The following is a 26,241-nucleotide window of genomic DNA, read 5'->3' on the forward strand; positions in this document are numbered from 1 at the left end:
TAATGTTCCCCCCACCCTACCCCCTGCCAAACACACACACACACACACACACACACACACACACACACACAGAGAAAACGAAACCCCTTGACATCCCTATGTTTGATAGTATTAAGAGTACCATTATTACATTGTGTAAATTTATAGCCACATATATTCTGGAACGAATACTACTGAAGTGCATGTGTGGTTATAATCCTACTGTCCACAGAGAGCTGGTATGTCTCCACCATAGGGCTGTAACATATTTTTCTACCCTAACAACCTCCCCAAGCCCCTTTTAATTTATAGTTTATAACATCTGATTCTAGCTTTACTGTTCACGCCATCAGATCGTGAGTTTATCTCCTTGTAAGCTTGTCCAGTGACTTGTAACACATTCTTTAATTACTTAAGTTATTTAACTTCTTGTTTTCCCCTCAATGAAGAAGCTGAAAAGACCTTTAAACTTTCTGACTTCATGGCCAAGAATATTTTTTAAGTGAAGAAACATACACGTAAAAAAAAAATAAACCTGGTAACAAACTATTTTATAAATACATGACTGTATTTTTCTTCATGTCCAGAAACTCTTACTGAAATAGAATTCAGGTATATTCCTTGCAAACCCACACAGTTCATAGATCTAACACCAGGTTTTCATTTGTAAACGAAACGGGCAAGATAATGAAGGCACAGGCTCACTTTGTATCAGTAAAGGACATCAAACACAGTCAAGAGGCACCAATGACATAGAAGCATCGTCAATCACGAAAAGCAAGTGTTCAGAGTCTGCAGTAACTTCTCTCCCTTTAATATTTGGCAAAATTCAGTCTAGATATTTTAATACCTCAGAAAGAAAAAATAAATAAGAGATGCTACATTAAAATGTCAGATGACCTATCATTACGCTTTAGACATATAAGGGAAGGGATAAAGTAAAGGGAGGGGACCACAGATGTCCTATATTCTTGGATTATCCTTCCTTTCTGAGGGGCTCAGATGTCTGTGTGCATCTGTCAAAATGCCAGCTGTACCTGAAGATTGAAGAGATGGTTGGTAGTTGCTGACATGGTCCCTCAACACTATTAAAAGTTTCTGTCACAAAAACAAAATTAGCTTGATTTCTGCTCTTTAGTCCTTTGTTAAACACCTAAGTCAATTTGGTTATTTAAAAGTGATCTAAAAAGTTTAAAATAAAGGAAAAATATATTCTAGCTTCCTAAGAAGAAACAGATTACAGATTTAGACTTCTATGGCAAATAAATACACTTGAAAACCAAGCAAGTTTCTCTCCTGTAGGAGAGTCAGACTACAAAAACAGTTCTCGTTTCTCTACGGCTGATGACCATATCACTCATAGAACATACCAGGAACTAGTTTCACAATTTTAAGAGACTTTTTCCATAATATGAAAGATGAGGTTTAACCTAGTTCTGAGCAGGCAGAATAGATCTGCACTCACAACATCCCTATCACAAATATATGACAATTGAACAACAAAGCACAGCCCGATCTCTGCTTACATCGAAACCACCGTCTACATGATATCTAATTACTTGCTTTCGATGGGTTAATACCACCTGTTGCAAGACTAGAGCTGGCAGTCAATGGAGCACGCCATTTACAAGGAAGCCTGAAGTCTGTAACTGCAAAAATAACGTGGAAATGTACTAGCCCATCCAACGTAGTTAAATATATTTTCAAATTTTTTCCTAGGAAATGAATTTTAACAGTATCTCCCAAGTCTTTCAACCAAAGTGACCTTGATCATGTTTGTCTTTTTACGTCAAAATCTACCAAAATTTTTTGACTCTTTCCAAGTATTAGGAACAAAGGAGCCAATATAGCATGTTTCACAATTAACTGTTAATATTTCAGCAAGTTACAATAAACTGTTTTTGCATGCTTGAAAAATTAATTGTGAAGAAAAAATAAGGAATACTAATGGGAGGATCTCAATAATTGGGTGTTTTCATTTTGCTTTAAAAACAACCTCTAATATTCAACTCTGACAACACAGTAAATATATATACATATATATAAAGTTCATTTCTATGCGCATTACATAAAAATAACTATGAGAAATATCAATCTATCAGTGTCAGCTGATATATATCCAATTAACTCACTGCAGAAGGGAAAATAAAAGGCCAAAAAAATTCTAAAGTAATCAGTAAAGCTCACAGTTCGAAAAGTTTTTTTTTCGTTTTTTTTCTTTTTTTGCTTGTTTGAATTTTTTTGGTAGTTTATCTGTGCTCTGTCATACAAGCTGATTCCCAGACTAATGGCCTCCGAGTAGATTTGAAAGAAAGCCTGAAGACTTCTTATTTTGCTGTGCTTCTGCTTCCTGGTCTTGTGAAAGCCCCAATTCACTCTCAATTTGGTCGAGCTCTGACTGGTCCAGTAGTTCAAAGTCATCCCCTTCCTCCGTGTCTGTGTCCTCCCCTGGGTTGGGAGCAGCTTGAGACAGTGCTTGCTGCATGCCTGCTAACTGGTCTTTGACGGCGGCAGTCACCGCAGCGGTGATGACGTCCCCAGCCAGGTTGCTCATCAGGTGGAAGGTTTGGTCACCGCTCAGAGGAAGGGTGAGACCAGCCACTGATTGCCTCTCTGAGCTGGGTCTGGGACCGCGGTCTAACTGCTCCTTTCTTCTCTTGAGCTCAGTGGGCAAGCCAAGGCTTAATTCATCTTCATCATTTGTTCCTGTGCCATTTTCTAGAGATGGAAAATCTGAAAGGTCTCGAGAGAAAACTTCCTCACTAGGTCGGTCAAGATCTGTGAAATGTAGAACAGAAGTTCATGCTTAAGCACCATAATAATTTTTTTTTTTAATTATTTTATTTATTTATTTATTTATTTATTTATTTTTGGCTGTGTTGGGTCTTCATTTCTGTGCGAGGGCTTTCTCTAGTTGCGGCAAGCGGGGGCCACTCTTCATCGCAGTGCGCGGGCCTCTCACTATTGCGGCCTCTCTTGTTGCGGAGCACAGGCTCCAGACGCGCAGGCTCAGTAGTTGTGGCTCATGGGCCTAGTTGCTCCGCGGCATGTGGGATCTTCCCAGACCAGGGCTCGAACCCGTGTCCCCTGCATTGGCAGGCAGATTCTCAACCACTGTGCCACCAGGGAAGCCCATAAATTTTTTTTTATGATTCAACTTTTAAGTTATAAAGTAGTAATTGATAAACCTTTACTATCTCAGACATACAAAAAATAGAAAGTCAAAGGTTTATAAGACCCTGTAATAAACCATAATAAATTTGAAATCAGAAAATTGTCTAAAAGATCCCTGCTTTTAATTGGAATCCTCTGAAATCACTCTGGCATTCATCTAGCCTCCCATCAGACCCCCCCCAAGTCTGGGACACTCTCTCCACAAGTACACACAAACACTACATGTCCCCCGATGGCCTTAGCTTTCCTCTTAAACACAAAAAGTGTGTAATGACTTACTATTCAACCTGTCTTAATGTCAGCTTGGGGCTCTGACTAGAGTTTAAACGTTCACCAAAATTTCATCCTGCTCCTGAGGAGGGGATTAGCTTAAGCCAATGTGGATATGTATAATCCAAAATAAAAAATATTTCAGTTGGACGTCTTCATAGATTTTGGTCCAGGAGATGGTGACTATTATCCAGCCTTTGCATTATCATTCATGGAGATCTATTTGAGTATCTGTAACTGTGTTTGTTTAAAGCAATGAGTTAAAAGAAGCTATTGTTTCTTCTATTCCATATTCAACCTAAGAGCTTATGGAAGCATTTAGCTTTCCATGAATGTAGCTGAAATTAACCATACCGTTTTAGTAAAACATAGGTCCTGAATATATACAGGAACGCTTTAAGATTTGGGACATTTGAAAGCAATGTCAGGTTAGTAGGCAGACAGTGATTTCATTGTTTTTCACTTTTCACAGAAAATCTTTCCGTAACTCTTTGGAATCTTCAATTTAATTAATGAAAGCCTTCTATATGGGTTCCATTATTGTGGCTCCCTTTGTTGTGTAAATCTGAGATAGAATGCTTAAGAACAAAGGGTTTGTTTTCCTGGTCTTGTAGGTATTTACAGCTTGTAGAGCTTGAGAGGACTTCAGTGACCCTCTTGTTCTAATGCACTTTAAAGATGAGAAAATTGAGATCCACAGAAATTATGTCACCTGTTCAAGGTCATACAGTAAAGTTAATGACAAAAGCAAGGCTACACTTGGGTCTCCCAATCTCCAAACCTGTATTTTTTCAACACTACACAGCCTTCTTCCTTCCTCTAGAAAAAGAAAGTGTGTTCTTGCTTATAAAGACACATATAAAATAATTTATTCATAATCCTCCATTATAACCTGCTTATATTTTCAGTATATTGTTAAAATGACTTGAAATAATCCAATGAGACTAGCAAAAGTTATTGCCAAGACTTGTCTCAAATTTCATTTTAAACTGTACTTAATCTAATTATAAAAGAAAGCTTTTTTTTTTTTTTAACTGACTTGGAAGAAAAACAAGTTAGTTAAAAAAAAAAAAAAGTATATGAGAAACCCTGAAATCAGCTTTGGATTTGAGAAACTTGCCCCCCATGCTTCAGTCCCTCTTAATGAGGACTAGCCCTGGATATATGGAATTAGCTTCTCTCCTCCCCCATCCCATTACTGCTATAAACAATGCCACCAGATATTCCAGAAGTTAAGTTTTTTCATTGTCAATTATTTGTTTTCAAAATAAAGGCAGATTTGGACATTGATTAGCTTAGATGTTTTTCTCATACTCTTCAAAAAAATAGCTTTTGAGATATAATTCATATACTATAAAACTTACCCTTTTAAAGTGTACGATTAAGTGTTTTTTAATATATTCACAAAGCTGTACAACATCGCCACTATCTAATTCTAGAATATTCTCATCATCCAAAAAGAAACATATTAACTACCAGTCACCCACCATTCCCTCTTCCCCCAGCCGCTGGCAGCCACTAATCTATTTTCCTTCTGCATGGATTTGCCTATTCCGGACATTTCATAGAAATGGAGTTACACAATGTGTGGACTTGTGTATCTGGCTTCCTCCACTTTAGCATAACGTGTTTAAGGTTCATCCATGTTGTAGCAAACGTGAGTACTTCCTTTTTATAGCCAAGTGAGATTCCATTGTGTAGATGTACCACACGTTGTTTATCCAGTCAGCAGTTGACAGATTAAATATCTTTGCACGCACTCGTAATTATAAAAATCAGAGCATCTAGAAGTGTGAGCGTACCGTCAGAAGTGTCCGTCTGTGGAGTGTAGCCTTCTGAAAGGTTGAAGGTCCCATTGTCAGTCCAGGAGACCTCGGACACGTCTGTGTCAGACACAGACAACTCTTTGGCGGCAACGGTCAGGCTAATCTGTGTTAATATAAATACCAGTGACACATTTCAAACTTCTGTGGGGAATCTTTTGAAACATTTTCCTTTTGATATTGTTCAATCATCTTAGAGAAACAGGAGGAGTCTATTAAGAATATCATTCCAGTTTTGGTACATTTAGATAAATTTACAGTCAAACCACACAGGAACAAATTGAAAACTAAATAAAAAATACCTTAGGACAGAGAGCTGAGAAGTCTAATTCACTGTCATCTTTGTGACCTTTTTCTTTATCTGCTTCTGTTGGGAAAAAATTTGGAAGCTTTCAGTTTCCTGGCCAGCTTAGACAGTGTGTATTTCACCCATTATATATCCTTACCCCACCATCCTCATATTCTCCAACGCCTCCACGTAATTAAATGTTTGCACATAACAAGGTCCACGGATTTGCAACTGTGTGGTTTCCGAGGGAAATGGTCCATATCAGTGGTCCTCATAGTGTGGCCCCTGGACCAGAAGCATCACATCACTGGGAAACTGTTAGGAAGGCAAATCCCCGGGCCCTCCCCTAGACCAGCTGAATCAGGAGCTCGGGGGTATGGGCCCCGCGATCTAAGCTGTAATAAGCTCTTGAGACAATTCCGATGCTCCCTCTAGTTTGAGAATCTATAAGGTCACAGGCCAAGTGAAAAAGTGAAAAAGGGGCACATTAGTCTTCCCCCTATTTTCTTTTCCTTCCCCTGTTCTACTGGCCCCCTCTTACAGGGCTCCCACACACAGCCCTACTACCTGTGTCATTTGTTACTTGCAACCGTCCACTCCCAAAGAAAACGATTTAGAGAAAATAAATAATAAGTAGCAAATACAGAAGTGTTGAAGCCTTTTCTCTCTCCCCTGACAATTTGGATTAAAAAGTCGATTTGTTGTATGTTTGAGAAAAGCATAAAAGCCTAAAACAGGAAAAAGCTATGTTACTTTGGGGGGATTTGCTTCTGTAATAATATGTGGTGAAAGGCTAAAACACCCTGAAATATATTAAAGGTGATTTCATAATAAATAGCCAGCCGATGTCTCATCTCATGCGTGGAATCTAAAATTCAAACGTCACCTACCAGCTCTCTCACGTTTCTTCTGGTTAATATATTCTCTGATTCCAAAATCTAGTTTCAGCAGAAATGACTTGATTTTGTTGTATATTTTTTGTCCAATATCATTACACTTAAACAGTGGACACAGAAATGCACATAGTACTGCAAGATAAGGAGGAAGAGAGTTTAGGGAAAGTGACCTTACTTGCCAAAGGCTACATCTTAGTATGTCACAAAATTATTTCAGTTCCCTTACGGACAAATTGGTTTTTTTTTCTTAGGGAAGCGCCTCTGTGAAATAAGTCCATAGTTTTTATTCTTCCCCCTGTAATGAAACCATTTTCTCCTATATACACACAACCCAACAGTCATGGTTTTCAAAGACTTGCAATTAGATAACTCCATCCCTTCAATCCTCTTACCCTCAAAATTTATACAAAGGTTACGTGCTTTCCCGACAACAGTCCTGGATTAAAATATCAACTCTACTTATTTGTTAAATGATCATTTCTCCATAGAAAAGTTATTAACTATCTGTTAGTCTCTCGTCAGTAATATTGGGATAATAACATCATCTCTTGGGGTTGCTGGGAAGAATAAATGAGATAAATACAGACCATCTGAATAATGCCTTGCCCATATTAGACTCTCTTTCCCTAGCTCTCTTCTCCTTTCCCTCCTAAACAAGGCAGATCAAGGGCTGATATTCCACATGAGTTTTACTTGGAGAATGGATGTGAGCTCTGACCATTGGCCCTTTGTATGAGGCATTAGGAATACAAAAAGAAATGAAGATCAACACAGGGAATGCATTGTATTCCCTACTGTTTATTTCTCTGCTGTTGTCAGGACACGTGCCCATTTACCTTTTAAATAGGAGTTGCAAACTCAAATATCTCTAGAAGACAAGGAGGTATATGTAAATTTTAAAGGCTGGTGCAAGAAAACTAGGGAAATACGAGGGTTAGTTGGGTGGAGAGCGACTGCCCCATCTAAAGGTGGCAGGGCCAGATCTTTATATTTTTTAGGAGAAGCAGGAAATCGAAACTTTTTTACAGCACTTTTGAGTTACAATTGACATACAATAAATTACACATATTTAAAGTGTACAATTTGATGTTTTGACATATGCATACAACTAAGAAACTGTCATCATGATAAAGATAGTGACCATACCACCCTCAAAAGTTTCCTCGTGTTTCTCTTAATCCCTCCCTCTGGTCTTTCCCTGCCCTACCCGCCTCATCCCCAGGCAACCATTTATATGCTTTGTCACTAAAGATTAGTTTGAATTATATATAAATGGAATCAAACAGTATGTACTCTTTTTTTACTTGGCTTCTCCCACTCAATCTAATTATTTTGAGATTTATCCAGACTGTTGCATACATCACTTTTTTAGTGCTGAGTAGTAATCCATTGTATGGATGTACCACAGTTTGTTTAGCCATCTATTTGTTGATGGACATATGAATTGTCTTCTGTTTTTGGCTAACACAAATAAAGCCACTATGAACATTTGTGGACAAGTCTTTGTATAGGTGTATGCTTTCACTTCTCTTGGGAAAACACCTAGCTGTGGAATGCCTCGGTCACATAGTAGCTTTTAAAAAACTACCAAACTGTAATCCAAAGTGGTTGTACCATTCTACCTACCCACCAACAGTGAGTGAGAATTCTAGCTACTCCAGATCCTGGCTAACACTTGATACAGTCAGTGTTTTTAATTTCAGCCGTTTTGGTGGAGGTATAATGGTGTCTCACTGTGGTTTTAATTATATTTTGAGCCGCAGATCATGCACAACGGCAAAAGTATTCATGTATTTGTGGGGGGTGGAGAGTAGAGCTTGTTTACAGCTTTACTGACATAATTTAAAATAAAATGAATCACTTATAACCTTGCTTTTTGACAGCTATTCTTATAATTTTGAAATAGCAACATGTCTCTAGAAAAAGGAGAAACTTTGTACAGCAGGAAATTAAAGAATAATCAACTTGCTTTATAATCAAGAGCACATCCCTCCTCTTCTAAACTGCGGAACGTCTTGTAGACCATTAAATGATACCATGTGTGTCACATCAATTAGACAAATGCTCTACTATACTTACACAGTAGATAGCTCAGTATAACCCCAGGAATGTAACTTCCCAAGATCGTAAAAAAGGTGCATACACTGCAGACCAGGAGACAAAACTAAAAATAATAGAAGTAACATGTGACAGTTGTACATAACATCAAGATACTTTAGAGCACAGGATACACACAAAATTATTGATCTACATGCCATCTATCATGTTATGGCAAATGTTTTTCAAACAGTGTTCTTTGCACTTAGATCTGACTAATGACTGCTGTGTTCAACCAGCCTTAGCCCACTTTAACATTAAGTGATAATCATTTTGAAGGTTCCAGAAGCTAACCTCTGGCACAGAGAACAACATCTCCCATTAATCATGCCTGCAGCTGTATTACCAGATGCAAGAGACCTGAAGAATAGTATGGACCCAGAAACTTGTTTTACTCAGGGTCACTCGCTGAAAACAATGCAGCCCAGTAATGAAATCTGTAGGTTCAAACTGTTTCTATAAATCCACAGAAATTCATAAACACAGCAAAACATGTTATAGAAATTAGAGGTATTTACATAAATATAACAGTAATTCACACAGCTGATAAGCAGCCGGGATAAATCGACTGGCCATTACTATCCTCCTTCCTAACCATATCTGTTTGGCGAATGAAACTAAATTCCACCAGTGAAATTTGATTATTTTCTTTCTGTCAGTTGAAGCCAAAAGAATCTTGGTTGTTTTAAGTAAGTAAAACATCAAGACAGAAAAATTCTCCCGTAAAGTCTTCACTTCTTTTTCACACTCTATTATTTAAAATAAACTATCTTACTTCTTTGCTTTACCTTTAAATTATGGTACTAAATTTCACTGATCAGCCAAGAAAGTTCATTAAGGGAATTTCAAAAAGACACACAAGGAAAGGATACATAACTCTGATCAATAACTGATTAAGAGAAACAGCAAGGGGGTCTAAAATTCAGATTAACTTTGATTTTTCATTCTTGGCACAGGGTTAATAAATTCACTAGTCAAAAGGAAAACAAAATTAAGAGCTGTTTCTCAAACATCAGGGATCCTTGAAGAATATGGAATTCTAATAGCAAAATGGAAGAGGAAAGACCATAAAAGTTAAAAGAACAAATAAAAGCATTACTATATCCAGAATTCAGTTTCGCAAAGGGATTTCATATTATCCACTAAATTTGTAGCATCGTTATCTTAGGTTAATTGACTTGGGGTATATTAATGCAACCCAATGCAGAAGTTTAAGTTCACAATCTTCTAAAAATGTGTTTAATCATCTCAGTAAAATAAGCATCAAAAACACAAGTCACCCCACCCCGCTACCATGTCGATATCTATTCTAAAAATCACCTTCAGTGATTAAAATAATTGATCCATATACAACGTTGCAACTTTAGTATGCTCAAAATGTTTCCGAATATAGTTCTGTTACTCACTGAAGTTAGATTTCCTGTAACACGGTACAAAGAGAGGGATTTTAAATGAAGACATTCCTAGGTTCTTCCTTCCAACTACAGGTGGACATTCGTTTCTATAGCACTGGAAGGGAAGGGGTCTATTGATGGTTCTGTAGCTCACCCGTGCTGTCAAGATACAGTGGAAGCTGTCTCTACACATAAAAACCCTATAGTGGGCATTTCTTGTAACCCCTTTCAAACCACTCAACTCGCTCCTCGTGGGTTTTCATGTTTGTTGGAAAAATACTCATTCCATTTATATAATCACTGTGGATGTTTCTGCCAAAGATTTTCTTTCTTAAGTAAATCACACAAGAATCTCCACTTTTTAGACTGAAAGTGAGACTCAGTTACCTCCCAAAACACCCTCAAAGGGCTATGTGTTCCTTTGACTTGAGAACCAGCCTAGATAATATAAACTGAAATTCTTAATAACACGTTTTTATCCTTGGTCTGGCTGAGAGGACAAATCATCATTCATTTTAGTTAATAAGCTACATAAATATGGATAAAATAGAAATCCAATCCAATTTCAAAATATAAGGTTAAGGATTTTCTAGTGCTAACAACACTAACATTTCTGAACCTTGCTAATATCAGTTTTTATGGCATGTGTTCCTAGTGTATTATATTCAGAATTGGAGAACCCTTACAGGCTAATAAAATAGGTTAATTCATTTGTTTCCAAGTTTATTTCACATTTTAAAGCACACACATCATTCTCCTTTTCTGGAAAACTTGCCTTGCCAGGGCTCTGCTGTTTAAACACAGACATTTCTTGAAGAAATAAGCTGAAATTCATCCATGATTCTGCAAGACAGTGGCTGAGCCTGGGTCTTTCATCTGGTTTGGAATTGATAACTTCCCAGCTAAAGAGAGAAAAAGAAAACAAAAACTTTTAACTGAACTTTGGACGATTCACTCAACATTTATTGCTTTAGCAGATATTCATTGAGCACCTCCTAGTGGCCACACTCTGGAAAAGCCATGTGAATTCAGAGATGAACAAGCCAGACACCTGTCTAAGGAAGTTCACAGGCCAAGGCAAGCAATGAGCTCCCAATTATCTGGTCACAACGAAGGAAAAATATAGGGTGGAGGCTTTGGGACATCTTCTCTGAAGATGTCACTTTTATGCTATGATCTGGATTTGCACTATTTACCATAAAGGCTTGGAAGGGCTCCGGACAGAACAATGTACAGCATATGCAAGAGGTCCTGTTGTGAGAAGGAGCTAAAGCACCATTGGTCCCAGTATGGCTGCAGTAGAGCGAACCAGAGGATAGCATTGCAGGGAGCTGGCATGGTAGGAAGAAACCTGATCATACAGGGCCTTGTAGGATTGTTAGAAATGTTTTAAACCTTAAAGGTAGTTAAAGCCACAGTACCTTTAAAGAAACCTTGGCTTTAATCTTATCATTATCCCGATCATCAACACGAACAAAGCATTGTCAGTCCACAGTTGATCCTTGTACAATGCTGCAGTTAATCCACGTATGTATAATTTATTGTTGGCCCTTCGTATCTGTGGTTCCTCTGCATCCACAAATTTAGCCAACGACAGACCCTGTTGCACTGTAGAATTTACTACTGAAAAACATCCACTCTAAGTGGACCCACGCAGTTCAAACCCAGGTTGTTCAAGGGCCGACTGTATACTATGTTGGTCAACTCAGTAGAAAACTGTCAAACTCAACAGGATCTCACAATACCCCGTATTTGTCTAGAGTATCTTTTCCCGATCATCATCATAGAATGTGTTGAATGTGGTGTGTGTGCCAGGCACGTGCTGTGGGTCCCCGCCTTCATTTTCCCACAAAAATGGCAGTGAGCTAAAAACTAGTAACAATCGCTCCAGGAAGAAGACATGCAAATACTGGGCATTTCCTGAAGTTACAATGCCATCAAGTTCAAATCCCACTCTTGCAATCCGAACTCATCACATAAATATACCAGCTCAAACAAGCTCTATTAAGGGCACCCAAATTCATTTATTACACAGATAATTTTCAACAAATGTGTCTAGCAGAGGACACATTGTTAGTGAAGTGTCATCTGAGCTATGACTGCAAGGGTGTCAGGGTGAGACTGATCTCTGGATTCAACTCCAGTAGCCCTGCGACAAATTAAAACTACTTTGGCCCTTAGATGCTCAACTACCCAGAAACTGTGTACATTTAGATTCTGTTTCTTTTTAATAAACTTTCGAATCAACATCAAGGAAATTGTAAATTAAATAATACAATTTCCCTTTATAATATAAATTTTAAGTTATATTTAAACGAGTACAATAGCATTAAAAAAGCAAAAAAAAAAAAGTAGTTCTTGTCCTTCCTCTTTGTTCTGTCAGCCTCAACCCATGCTCTGCCAGAGAGTCACCGAGCTGCCCGGTGTCCAGGCTGATGCTACTCCACGAGGTAGACATTTGCCAAATGATTTCCTGACTGTTGTAAGAAATGAACTTTTCGGGACGTTTAGCTATCAGTTTATGCCTTCATTAACTCTTCCCACGCTCGAACCACTGAGCAAGCCTGTTTACATTGGTGACCAAATCTAGCACTATGCATATCCTACGAACGATTCCAGACCTATTAAAAGAAACACTAAGTTTTTATGTTACATATAGTGGCCACTATCTGTAACAAAATCTTGCCAGTATGTCAGCTTAATGGGAAAAGATTTTGTACAGGAGAGTAAAAACTGAAATTGAACTGTGGCTTCCTTTCTAGAACAACATAGGCTTGTTACAAATTGGCAAGGGTAGGCTACTCTACTGCTCAGTGTATGACATAAATACAGATTTTAATTTCTGCTCTCTATGCATACTGAGTAGTATTTAAGGATTTGGTTAACCTGTCTGGCAAATATAATTCTAACAAAAATCAACGAAAAACTTATAATGGAACTGTTTATTATTATTTTAACAATGCCAATGGAATGGGTGAACATTTTGTATTCTGAAGCAAATTTAAAATATACTTCCATTAGGATAATGAACAAATAAAGTGAGTTGTGTTCAAAAATGAAAGATGGGCTTCCCTGGTGGTGCAATGGTTAAGAACCCACCTGCCAATGCAGGGGACACGGGTTCGAGCCCTGGTCCAGGAAGATCCCACATGCGGCGGAGCAACTAAGCCTGTGCGCCACAACTACTGAGCCTGCGCTCTAGAGCCTGCGAGCCACAACTACTGAGCCCGCATGCCACAACTACTGAAGCCCGTGCGCCTAGACCCTGTGCTTTGCAACAAGAGAAGCCACCGCAATGAGAAGCCCGCGCACCGCAACGAAGAGTAGCCCCTGCTCGCCGCAACTAGAGAAAGCCCGCGCGCAGCAACGAAGACCCAACGCAGCCAAAAATAAGTAAATAAAAATAATAAAGTTCCCTTAAAATAAAAAAAAGAAAGATGGAATGGATATGAAGGAACTCAAACCCCATGTTTATACCTGAACCTCAGGATCATAATATTGAGAAAAACATCACAGAGGTATATACACAGCATGATTTCATTTATATAAAGCTCAGAATCACATTAAGCTAACAGTTATTTAAGCAAGGAAATGATTAAAAAAAAACAAGATTCAGGAGAGGGGATACCTAAGATGGGGGTGTGTAGGGAATGAGACTTGAGATGGCAAGTGGGAGCTTCTTGGGTATTTGTCATGTTCTATATCTTCATTTAGGTGCTGGGTACACAAGAATCGATGTATTTCTGTTCTTAAAGCTATACATGTCCACACATATGGCCTTGATTTAAAATTCCTGGATACTTAAATGTATAATCATTCTTTTTATTTAATGAGTAACATTCTTACACGAGTATATCCCACTTCACATCCTATAGTCAAAATACAAGTGTTACCTCCTGTGACAGTACTTTGGGACAATAAATTCCATTGTTACTTATATTTATTTTTAACAAAATCGCCTTAGGGAGTTCCCTGGTGGTCTAGTGGTTAGGACTCAGCACTTTCACTGCCGTGGCCCAGGTTCAATCCCTGGTTGGGGAACTGAAATCCCACAAGCCGTATGGCATGGCCAAAATTTTTAAAAATCGCCTTGAACAATTCTAATGATATCTGAATTACTGTTACCATCACAAACAGAAATGAGAAATGCATCGTGTAAATCATGAAAATATTATCTAACCAAATGGGTTTTGGGAAGAGTAGTAAATGTCTGAGATAAAATAATTGTGTAGATTGTCCTGAATAAAATTTAATGGCAATATGTATGATTTAAGAAGAAAATCCGAATTCAAGGGCAAAGAAGAGGTGCCACTCTACATGTACACTCTAAATAAAACATGCACCTAGCCATCACTCTCTGGGAGTTTCATAATAGTTTTAAATTGTCCAGTGACTAATTCTGAGGACCAGTGGAACATACATTTCTAATGTCTTCCATTATATACAGTCTACCATTAATTTATGTCACCACGGTTCAGTTTAGGTAATACAGTTACATAATATATTTGAATAATGCAGTTATGTAATTTAGAATAAGATGGGCCAATTGATGTCAACTTTTCAAATTCCCTTCTTTTATAGACAAGGAAAGTGAAACCCACATTTTCTCAGCTAGTTCAGGGCAGAGCCTGACTGGAGGCTCCTGATTTCCAACACGGTTCTCTTCACTTTAAAACATGTGCCCTCTGCAAGGGAAGAACAAATTCAATGACATCTTGGAAGAGGCCACATCTTGTAATTTAGAACAAGAAGGAACATGTGATGCTCCTCCTTACTCTTTCCTAGAGTCAGGAGGAATGAGGTGTGATTGACCAGGATCAACACGGCATCATTTAAGACCTACCCATCCCAGAAAAAAAGAGAACCTCCTGTGCAGAATCCAAATATTTATTGGGAAGTAAGATGCATACTTGATGGTTGGTCAACGATTAATACAAGTGACATCTGCACGTGTACACACACACACACAACACACACACACACACACACACACGCACACACAGGCTCTGAGTTGCTACATAATGAAACTCTAGGTTTTCCTAGAGAGCCTTATCTGGAAAACACATAATCAGAGAAAGGATCTCCTGTGAATACTGGACGATGCTAGGGAAACAGATCTTTCACATGGTGTGTGGCTGTCTTCCCACCATCCTTGGCGCTGATCAACGTGCAACGAAAGGCCCAACAAACAGAAAAGGAGGCTGAAAAACAGTGTGAATCTTTACCAAGTTCTTCACCAAAGAGTGTAAGTCTTCTACGATTGAAGCTCATTCAAGGGAGAAAATTAGCTACCAATGGCTTCAGCATGAATATTCCAGGGCTTAGTTTTTTTCTTCCATAGCTTCAGAGAGAACATGCATTTTCCAGGTTCAAAGGGAAGTAAGGTCCTTTTGTGGGTCTGTCTGTCCTTCTTTCTTTCCTTCCCTTCTCCCTACCCTTGCTTGCTTCCTTCCTTCCAGCTAGTTTCTCTCTCCTTCCTACCTCCCTCCAGCCAGGAGATAAGGACCTCTTAAGAATCCCTCCCTTGTGACCACCAGCTCCAACTTCCCAGACTCTCCGAGTGAGAAGCCACACCCCCCAGCCTTCCCACGGCCATGGCATCTTTCACATGGGCTCTGCCCAAGGATCTGCAGCTGTGCAGAGCTTGCCAGAAAAGCTACCAAACTGAGGCCCTGGCAGATTCCGTTTAGTTACATTCTCCTTCTTAAGAGAAACTAGAGGGACGGATTTTTGACAAAAGACACTCTGCATGGTCAAGATAAGCAGCTGTTTACTGAAGAACCGATATAGTTCCACCAGTCCGAGACGTTCTAAGGGAAGAAGAATTAGAGAGATAGCTCCTCAGACAAGCAGCCTCCCTTTGGCACAGAAGGGAGCTCTGCTTCCCAGTAGAATCCGAAGCCAACACCCCTTCTTTCTGCCTCCATAACCCTACTAGAATACAATTAGGCATAGACATTAGATATGGCCAAAGTAATCTCGTTAGGCAGTTCCCACTTGGGAAGTGTGTGTGAACCCCAGGGCACTGTTTCAATAGCAGCTGTCATGGCCTCACTCCAGAAACTCTGATGGAGCAGGCCTGGGGTGACCTCAGAAATCTGCCTTTTGAATTAGTGTCCCAGGTGATTCTGAGGCACGTGTTTCTTATCCTAAGAGTTACAATAAGAAATACCCAGTGAGAAAGTGTCAGGCCGCAGAGCAGGCACCTGGGTGCCCCCAGGTGGGTCCTGGCCACTACGAGTTGAGCAGCAGAAATGAGAGTCTAAAGGGGCTGGAGTTGGGGGGACAGAGTGTGGGAGGCAGAGCCTGCACAGAGGACACGGGCCACCTGCGGGCTCGCCTGCACCCTCCAGCTGAGGACGCACGTGTGAGGAACAAGGCATGGGAAAGGATGAGAGGGAACAGCGTCCTGTGCTCACAGGGCTGGGAAGGATGCCTGGAAATCCTTCCCACCGACTAGACTGGAAAGCCTCAAAATTCACACGTCGGGCAGAGTACTCACAAGGGTCCTACCTCAGCAGCGGAGAATAATGAGCCCTAGACTGAATGCTGCTGTGGTCCTAACACGTCTTAAAAGCAACGTCCAAAAGGATCCAACTGATTTTAAGTAATTTAACTGTGTGATACGTAGGAATAAAAAGTGGTGAGTTTTGTTATGAACCAAATAACCCACATGGTCAAACTGAGATCTGAATGATTTTTTAAATTTTTCTTTCATACCTATCTTTTTTTTCTAGTTGAGTTTTCATTTATTTATAACATAGGAACTTACAAAAATGAAATTTAAAAAAGTATGTCATTTACAATATCATCAGAAAAACACCAAATTCCTAGGAATAAATGTTACTAAAGATGTATAAATCTCTACCCTAAAAACTACAAAACATTATTAAGAAAAACTAAAGAAGACCTTAGTAAATGGAGGTATATGTTCAAGGAGTAGACATATTGGCATATTGTAAATATATCAATTCTCCCCAATTGGACCTACAAATTCAAAATCTCATCAGAACTTATAATGCCAATCGGCTGCCTAATCCTAAAATTTAAATGGGAATTTAAAGTACCAAGAACAGCCAAGGAAATCTTGAAGAAGATAAACAAAGCTGCAGACATACGCTACCATATTTCAAGCCCTATTATAAACGCTATTGAACACACACACACACGCAAACACACACACGTATGAACAACACATAACTATAATTTTGTTTTTCTTGTATCTTTTGTGTATAGTTTTTAGTGTAGAGGGTTATGCATCCTTTAGGACATTTGTTCCTAGAAATCTGATGGGTTTTGATGCTATCATAAATGATGTACTCTTTTAGTATATGCATAGTGATTTCCTTGCACAGTATTTATGCAAGAAAATAGCAAATTAATTATGATAATGAATGATGACACTATAGTTCAGTGGGTAAAGAATTTTTTATTAACCTTTTTTTTTCACTGAAGTATCGTTAATTTACAATGTTGTGTCAGTTTCAGGTGTACAGCAAAGTACCTTTCTTTTACATGATTGTGTACCTTCTTTCTTTAAAAATCTACTTAACAAAAACAGTCTTTAAGTGTTATATTAAAAGACAAGTTAGCCTTTGCACGGTTTACGGGCGCCATGCGTGAACCTTGGATGCACTTGGTTTTCAGGGTGCAGCACACAGCTCTCCCCGTTAGGGGGCCCTGTGAGACTAAGAAATGTGACACTTGGTTGCTCTTTAAAAACAGACGGTAATTCTGGAGGAGAGAACACGTGCCAGCAGCCTGCTACATCTCTTTCACCCCAAGCGTTTTTGAGCACAACCAAAAATTATGCTGAAATAAATGAATCCTGGCAGAGGACAAATAATGTGTCTCAGTGTCATTTCCCGTCCGTTCATTCCAATCACCATGCACTGAGTGCGGCTGTCTGTCTGTCAGCAGTCCCGCCTCAGGGATTTCGCGATGACTAAGGCACAGCCTCTACCAGTGAGCGACCCCAAAGTGATTTCTCTCTCGCTCGCGTTATATATGAAACTCACGTTTACAAAATGACATTTCATTGAATCTAGGGCTGTTGGGGGGAAAAAACATTCAAAAACTAAGCTGGGGCTTGGATACATGAGGACAGCCTGTTGAATATAAGATATTCTCTTTTCATTATTGTACACTTTACAGGATAATAAATCTTTTTAGCTTATACTAGTCAACCTAAAAGTCAGAAGGTATTTTTATAACTGAAAGTAATTTTTCAAAGCAAAAAAAGGGATTTTTTAATATATCAAAGCTCAAGTCCTTTCACATATTTCTGGAGCTTTAGACTTGAGGAGATGATTACCAACAAGAGACAGGAATCGTGGAGCAGATGGGGAGAGAGAGAAGGACGAAGAGCGTGAGGCGGAGAAGGAGGGCAGAAACGAACCCCGATGGTCGGGTTTGAGCTCCTGGGTTCTGCTGAGCCCAGAACAAATTCAAACGTGGACATCCCCTTTGTGGAGCCCATTCCCTTTTTCGCCTTAAGCTGGTTTCAGTTTGGTTTCTGGCATTTGCAATACAAAATAAACTGCTACATTTTTCCGGGGAGGGGGTGGGCAATGCAGAACTGTAGAATATATTTTAAATTGTAAGGTAGAAACAACTATTCAAAAGAGTTATGGAATAAGATTCCACAGAGATCAGCATGACAATTTATTTACTTTTTTTTTTTTTTTAGTTTTTAGTACCTGAATGGTTTCGTTTGTTACTTTTTTCACTTTATTTTTTAATTTTTATTGAAGTATAGTTGATGTACAATATTATATGTTACAGGGGTACAATATAGTGATTCCCAATTTTTAAAGGTTAAACTCCATTTATAGTTCTTATAAAATATTTGTTACAGTTCCTGTGTTGTACAATATATCCTTGTAGCTTATGTTATACCTAACAGCTTGTGCCTCTTACTCCCCTCCCCCTGTATCGCCCCTCCCCCCCCCCACTGGTAACCACTAGTTTGTTCTCTATATCTGTGAATCTGTTTCATTTTTGTCATATTCACTAGTTTATTGTATTTTTTAGATTCCACATATGAGAACACATAGTATTTGTCTTTCTCTGTCTGACTTATTTCACTTAGCATAATACCCTCCAAGTCCACCCATGTTGCTTCCAATGGCAAAATTTAATTCTCTTTTATGGCTGAGTAATATTCCATTGTATATACCACATCTTCTTTATCCATTCATCTGCTGACGGACACTTAGGTTGCTCCCATATCTTGGCAATTGTAAATAATGCTGCTATGAACACTGGGGTGCATGTATCTTTTAGAATTAGTGTTTTTTAGAAAAACAGTTCTATTTAGGTGATGGTTTTAGTAGAATGGAAGGATGCTAATAGGGTGAAAAATTCACACCAAGGCAGTTGATGAAAAATTCAAGTAATGGGGGTTCCAGGCAATGTGAGATAAGAATAACAGCTAACACTCACCAGGAGCCAGGCACCGTTCTATATGTCGTAAACCTACTGTCATATTCAATCCTCACAGTCAGCCTGTGAGCGAGGTCCTATTATTTATTCTGTCCTACAGATGAGGGAATTGAGGCTCAGATACATTAACTATCCTGCTGAGGTCACAGAACAAATACACACAAAATAGGGCCTTCATAAATGGAACCGAGAATGCTTATAATGGGAGGTTGAGACACCGGAAGAACTCTCTGGAATGGAACTTGGCATCGCTTCAAAGATGAGCAGGAAAGAACACCAGAGCAGTAACGTGGACGGATTATGGACTCCCTGAATGCCGAGCTACAGAAATAGAGATATCGATAAAGCATCTCGGTTCCCAGGTGAAGCCTGGGACCAAGGAGTTTAGATTCCTATTTTCTCTCTCCACTGCTTCAGCTCTTTCCAAGCCAGGACCCTCAAGTGATTCCATACCCTGTGCCAATGATACCCTTGATCTCTGGGCCCTCCCAGGCCTGGCACTGTGTCACAGACACTATGTGCATCTCCTCCCTGAATCTCTCCTCCTGAGCCCTGCCCACCTCCACCAATACGTCATTTTCTTTTGTAGCAATTTTTCAATTGTAGTTACTTTCCTTTGTAATGTTGACACCTCATGAGACTTAAATGCCCTGAACGGATTCACAGATAGGGCTCTGTCTTCAGCAGCTGACAGAACTTGACTTCTACGAGGCACATAAAATATCAAATGAAAGAATGGATATAAACAATGAACAAATATCAAACAAAGAAAAACAAATCAAAAATAGTTTAGTGACTTTTATTGATTTTTTTAATGCACTTATCCGAATGCTTCTATACATTACTTATTGCAATAATTAGTGTGTATTCCTTTATATGTGTAGGAATACATCATAGGCAAAAAGTCTAAAAAATTTGGAAACCAACTTTCACTGATATGGAATAGTTTTATTTTTTTTCCTTGTAAATGCAGAATTAAACTGCCTTCGAAATTAGGTAACCAGGAAATAGGGCTCATTTATTTCAAATGTTTCCTGAGGTGGAAATTAGTATTTTGTGTGGAATTCCTTCTGGCAAAACTTGGGTCCTAACGCCTGACTTCTCCATGGAGATCCCTGGATCCAGGAGCACCTTCTATAGACGTTACTCTCACATGACCCACGAGCACCTGTGCGACCCGTGGAGACGGGACTGAGGCTTGTGAAGTCGGCCAGAATGTGAAACCCCATGAATATCCACCCTTCTGTCGGGATAGGGAAAATCAGTCCCTTGTTTGTTTCTGTCGGGTGACCTCAATCCACTAGAGAGTATTTTCAGCTATTGCTGCTTCCTCTCAAACACATGTGCACGTTCACACACACACACACACACACACACACCCCTTTCTGGTCACTTTTTAGATTTTCCATATCCTTAAGAACTCATATTGCAATAACCATTTCCAAAGATCTTTAGAAGAACCGTCAAAGTACCTCCAGAGAAAATACATTATTTTACACTAATTTATTTTATGTTTAATCCATAGGAAATGGAAATTGAAGCCAAACCATATTTTACAGAAAGTTAACAATGTCAACATCCCATACTGACAAACTTTTATAAAAGGGGATTTGTTATAACCTAAGCTGTCACCTAGCAACCGGGACAAACAGCTGCTTCACCTATCGCACCTATAAATATGCTTTGGCCGGGAGCCCTCGCTGCCCTGTCATTCTCGGCTGGTGACTAATGGTCTCATGTCCTCTGTTGGTAGTGAATATCTGTTGATGTTAACTCCTGAATAATTTTTCTTAGAAAGGTCAGTCAGTCTCCAGTTATAGATTTGAACATTTCTGAGTGCGATGTGTTAGAATTGTTCTTCATCCTCTGGATCCATGGTGTGTTCCTCCGCGTGCAGGCGTGTTTGCGTGTGATCGTGTGTAGGCAGAGAAACGAAATAAAAACAGGGATCCTGTTTCCCTGCACAAACACTCACAGAATTAGAACCATGACAAAGCAAATAAGATATGTCAACTGGAGGATTAAATAAGCAAACACAAGATTAAGAAATTACAGAACACTCAATGTGAAATTGTCACTTTTTCAGACCAATTAACCACGTGGACAACTTCTCCCCCGGCCAGGGACCAGGAGGCGCCACCTGAGTGTTGGTTCTTCCTGCCCTGAGAAGCTGAGCCTCACCTCCCTCTGGGCAACTTGGTGTTTTATTTGGAGCTCTCTCGTTCTTTTTATACCAAGTCTCAAATGAATTAGAGATCAGTCACTTTCTGAAACCGCCCCTTTCTTCCTTCCACCTCAGTCTCTGCCCTGCCACTTCCCTGGGTGCAGAGATTATCAACTATCCAATCCACCAAGATCATCTGGAAGCCTGGCACTCAGCTGCCCATCACGTTACTTCTTGTATGATTCTAGTTTCTATGAACAGATGCCAGTAGAAGTTATTTTCCAGCGTTTTCAAGTTTGTTAACTTTTCAACAAGTAGACTTTCATAAGCCCAGGGAATGAACAATTTAAATTCCATTACCAGCTCCGAACAAGCTCCTACTTGAGACCTGCAGGAGATTAAACACCCTCTCATTTGTGAACACGGAGATTTGCTTTAATCACTACCCCTGAGGGAAGAAAAGGTTTCTACTTTATCCCCGAAGGACAGATAATACCTGAGAACCAGGAAACACTCCCCAAGGAAAACAGAAATTGTTCTTGTAAAGCAAGTTTGCTAATTCAGATATAAGCCTTTCTTTTGCATTCTGTTTGGGACCCACAATTTCCAATGAAGTACCATCCAGGATTTACTGCAGTTGGAATCAAAAGGAAATGTCCTCTCCCTGCCTTTTTTTTTTTTTTTTTTTTTTTTTTAAACCTCTGGCCTAGTTACATGAAACCTAAGCTTCTGTGACAATACCGAAGAATGTATTTCTTATGGTGCAAAAATTTTTCATTAACAATATAGTTCCTTATTCTGTTTTTTGAGAGACCTTACCCATCACACCGCGCTGGAACAGGTATATACAACCCAAACAGACTGAACGATGATAAAGTTCCTCCAGAGGGCTTTTTAAATGAAGGCCAATTAAAATTAATTTTGTTGGGAGAATTTGTTGTCAGCCTTTGTGTTGAAGGGGGTACCTTGGAATATGGCAAACCTGGAGTCAGTGACTATCAGTCATTGAGATATTTATTCAAAACGCTACACCGTTAAATCATAGGCCACAGTCCCACCTTAGTCCTTTAAAGACTGCATCTCCCATTTATCTTCATTTAAAAGCCGGTGAATGACGTTGGTGACTCTTAAAGGAACATACCCTTACCAAGAGGATCACTGTTGTCAGTCATAGAAAAAAATGAGAATCGCATTATGATGTCTTACTGCTTGCTAAATTGGCCGTCGGCCTCCCTCAAAAGCAGATTTTTAACAATAAGCTACTGTATGGATACTGCATGTTTTAATGGTAAATAATGCAGTACTCAACAGCAGCATGGCGGGAAGGTGGGGATGTATTTGGGAGTGGGGAGGGCACGAACTAGAAAGGAGTATGTGCGGGGGGCAAGGGAGAAGTGGATCTGGGCACAGGTTACCGAGCAGGCATCTTTTGCCCAGGGAGGGTGTGCAGTGGCTGATGCTATGGAGTGAGGACAAATTTCAAAAGACCGTATTTCTCCTAGTGATAGTTTCTTTAGGAAAACAAAATTCTAAAAAGTAATTAATAGAGCCTGTCTGCTTTAGAGAGTGAGTTTCTATGGGATTGCATTTCCCCCACTTTCTCATACACATAGAACAGCAATAAAAATCTGGCTGATAATTAACTAAAAAGGAGTTGCCTTCAGTGCACTTCTCACCACCTTGATAACCGTCATTGTGCATTTTATACCTGAAGACTGAGGGGGTTCCTGCAAACACTTACTTAAAGAGTTCCTCTGACATTTCATTTCCATTCATATTATAAATTCGCTCAGGAAAACTTATTCTTAAAAATTCGTATTCCCTTGTGCAGTGAAGTTCAGTGCAAGTAAACGAGACTGGAATGATCTAGGCCGAACCTTACGCCCGTGAGAGAGATGCCTGCCATCTCCCCCATCCTCCTTCATTTTTGCAGACACTCACACCTGCCCCCAGAGTCCAAGTTCCTGTCCGTGGTGTTCAGGAGAATCTAACGGCTGCCACACGCGCTTTCTACGTGTGTAAACTGCCAAGCCGGCGTATTGGAGATCATCTGCTTGCCCAATCTTCTAGCCATTTCCAGGAAGCCGCCGACAACTGAATCAGATCTCCTAGGCAAGTGCCCGTGTGTTCACAACCCCCGCAGCTCTCTCCGGGGCACACGGTTACATCCATACCCCTTTCTCCTCTCCCTCTACGTCACTGTTGACTGGATTGGCTAGTCGGTAAAATGTTAAATGCCTTCTTGTTTTTATACACATATAGAATGTATTATTATCCCATGTTCTGCTTGTACTCTATTGTAGGGATGCAAAATTTGCCACCCCAAGTTGTCTCTTTGGCATGCATATTATTTCGAGGTGAAAACAATCAAGGCCCAAAAAAACTCAGGAAGAAACTTTGACCTTCCCCCTGACTGCCTAAAATAATGTACCAACAGATAGAGGGCTTGTTGCAGGAAGCAAGCTAGCAGCAGAGACATCTGCGAAGAATATGGGCTGAGTGTGGTGAGGGAAACTCAGCAGGCCCTAGAGATCAGAGCCCACTCTGTGTCCCATTGTCTCTTCCTGGCCCAGCAAACCTTTACTTACCAAACATTTGCTTTTCTATCTCCATGTCAATTGCCTTCCTAGCCTTTGAAGTTCCAAACCACTACCCTCAACACCTCTTTTGTCTTTAGCTGAAGATGGTAGTTCAGGTGAGGGTCTTGGCCATTCTGGAGAGTTACTCTGTTCTCCTAGGTCTCTCCCATGTGTACACGTTATTAAACTTTTGTTTTTCTCCTGTTAATCTGTCTCGTGTCAATTTAATTCTTACACCAGCCAGAAGAACCTAGAAGGGTAGAGGAAAATATCTTCCTCCCCAACACTATAATTTACTAACATGAAACACACTTGATAAGAGCCTATATAGTAAGATCAAATAGCTCTTTGATCAACCTTAATCATTTATTTGGTTGGCCAAAAGTTCGTTCAGGTTTTTCCATAAGATGGTATGGAAAAACCCGAACGAACCTTTTGGCCAAACCAATACTTTTCCCGTGTGAGAACCATCCAGAACCACAAGGACAAAACTACTGTGAAATGGCATTTAACTGGGCCTGGACATTCCAAGGGTTGTCTCCACCCAGTTAAATTGATCAGTTAAGTGGTGCTAAATATTTCATCCTGAGCTCCTTGTGAGTTCATCATCCTAGGTGAGAGCCACAAAGGTAATGAGTCTTCAGGGAACTGACCACAGCCAAAAGGGAACCAATGGAACCAAACGGTCAAAGGAAAGCACCTATAATTAAACAACACAATGACTATTTTAAACAACATGCACTGAAAGACAGAGAAAGATATCTTTTAATCATTGTCTTGAAAGATGTTCTATGTTTAGAATTGTATTTTGACCAGAACTTAATTTATTATGTATATTCTTCTTGCTTTTTTTTCCCCTAGCTCATGCTACCCCAATGCATTTTCAAGAAATGGAAAAAATGGCTCATCAAAATGTTGGGTTCTAGAAAAGGTAATTGTTTTTAAAGACAGATATCTGCCTTTGTTTCTCTTACGAAGCCCATACCTCCTAATCTATGTAATCTTTAACAAAACTATCCAGTGCCAACATGATTTGAGTGATCCCCGTACATACCACAGCCACTAGATACCCCAGACGCTAAGAATATGATTAAGTTCACTTAAAAATTAAGTTCACTTTGAATATATAGTCCGAGAGGCCAGGGAATGAACCAACTCTGAATTCTGTTCTGAATTGACTCTTTGGAATCATAAGAGGAAATGAAATTAATGTTCTTTTAACAAATTATGCTAAAGAATGCCACAGATCAGTGGCACGGCAGCCACAGGAGCCCCTGGGAGGCTGTTCTGACTAGTCCACAGGAGGAATTCGGGTTTCTCAAGTCTATAAAATAAGGAGCTGGACCAGATCGGATATTAACTGTTTTTGGATAATGGCCTCCTTCAAAATACCTCGGGAATTCAGAGGGTCCATGGGCCCCGGGTTGAGTGCTGCTGGATTCGATAATCAATGATGCCTTCTGCGCAAGGATTTTATAATCCACTCACGTTTACCTAAAAGGCTGAATTTAGGAAAACTCCAAGTATGTCCTCTACTTTTATGAAATAAACATTTATCTTCTCCTATAAAGAGTTGATTTAGAAATTGATACTAACTTGAGAGAGGAATACTTAAAGCTGGCAATATCCCTTAACACATCCCTGGTGGTATTGATGGGAAAGAGAATCTCAGCCAGTAGCTATCAGTGACCCTTCAAGTACTGATGTCGAAGTGTCAGATCTCAGGCCGAAAGAGGTTCCCAGCAAACAGACCTCCTCATAAGCTGAGAAGGCCCAATCTGCTTCCATTTTCTGAGGCTGTGAGGGTATTAAAGATGTAAAACGTCAATATCTGTGGTCCTGTAATAGAGAAACTTAAAGCCATATAAGGAATTTCATCTTTCCTTTACAATGGGTTGCTGATTTCCAGGCCCTGGGGACTGCAAGGCCAGAGCAGATGCCCAGCTGGCCTGCCCTCTGCAGGCTCAGTCAGCTGGACCCCTGAAATTCTGTGTTTGGTCAAAGCAGGGACCTATGATTTCATTGGAAACCCGAAGCAGGAGACCAAAGAGATGGGGGTTAGAAGGTAAAGGCAAATTTACCAGAAACAGTGGGCGCTCCTAACTGTCAGGGCCTAATTACCTGAGAGTCAT

The 26,241-nt window shown here is 39.7% G+C and overlaps 1 protein-coding gene across 2 annotated transcripts in view; it reads right to left on the reverse strand.

The window, feature by feature from the left end:
- Positions 1 to 526: 526 nt before the first annotated feature.
- Positions 527 to 26,241, reverse strand: part of RETREG1 (reticulophagy regulator 1) — a 121,303-nt gene continuing 95,588 nt past the window's right edge. For both annotated transcript variants that reach the window (XM_061189142.1, XM_061189144.1), the window contains 6 exons: positions 10,698 to 10,824; positions 8,511 to 8,595; positions 6,426 to 6,563; positions 5,549 to 5,613; positions 5,226 to 5,352; positions 527 to 2,757 (listed from right to left, as the gene is read on the reverse strand). In XM_061189142.1, the coding sequence (XP_061045125.1) occupies positions 2,264 to 2,757; positions 5,226 to 5,352; positions 5,549 to 5,613; positions 6,426 to 6,563; positions 8,511 to 8,595; positions 10,698 to 10,824 (1,036 nt within the window). In that variant the 3' untranslated portion in view covers positions 527 to 2,263. The remainder of the gene's footprint in view (positions 2,758 to 5,225; positions 5,353 to 5,548; positions 5,614 to 6,425; positions 6,564 to 8,510; positions 8,596 to 10,697; positions 10,825 to 26,241) is intronic.

Source organism: Eubalaena glacialis, chromosome 4 (genome assembly GCF_028564815.1).
Source record: "Eubalaena glacialis isolate mEubGla1 chromosome 4, mEubGla1.1.hap2.+ XY, whole genome shotgun sequence".
Taxonomy (NCBI): Eukaryota; Metazoa; Chordata; class Mammalia; order Artiodactyla; family Balaenidae; genus Eubalaena; species Eubalaena glacialis.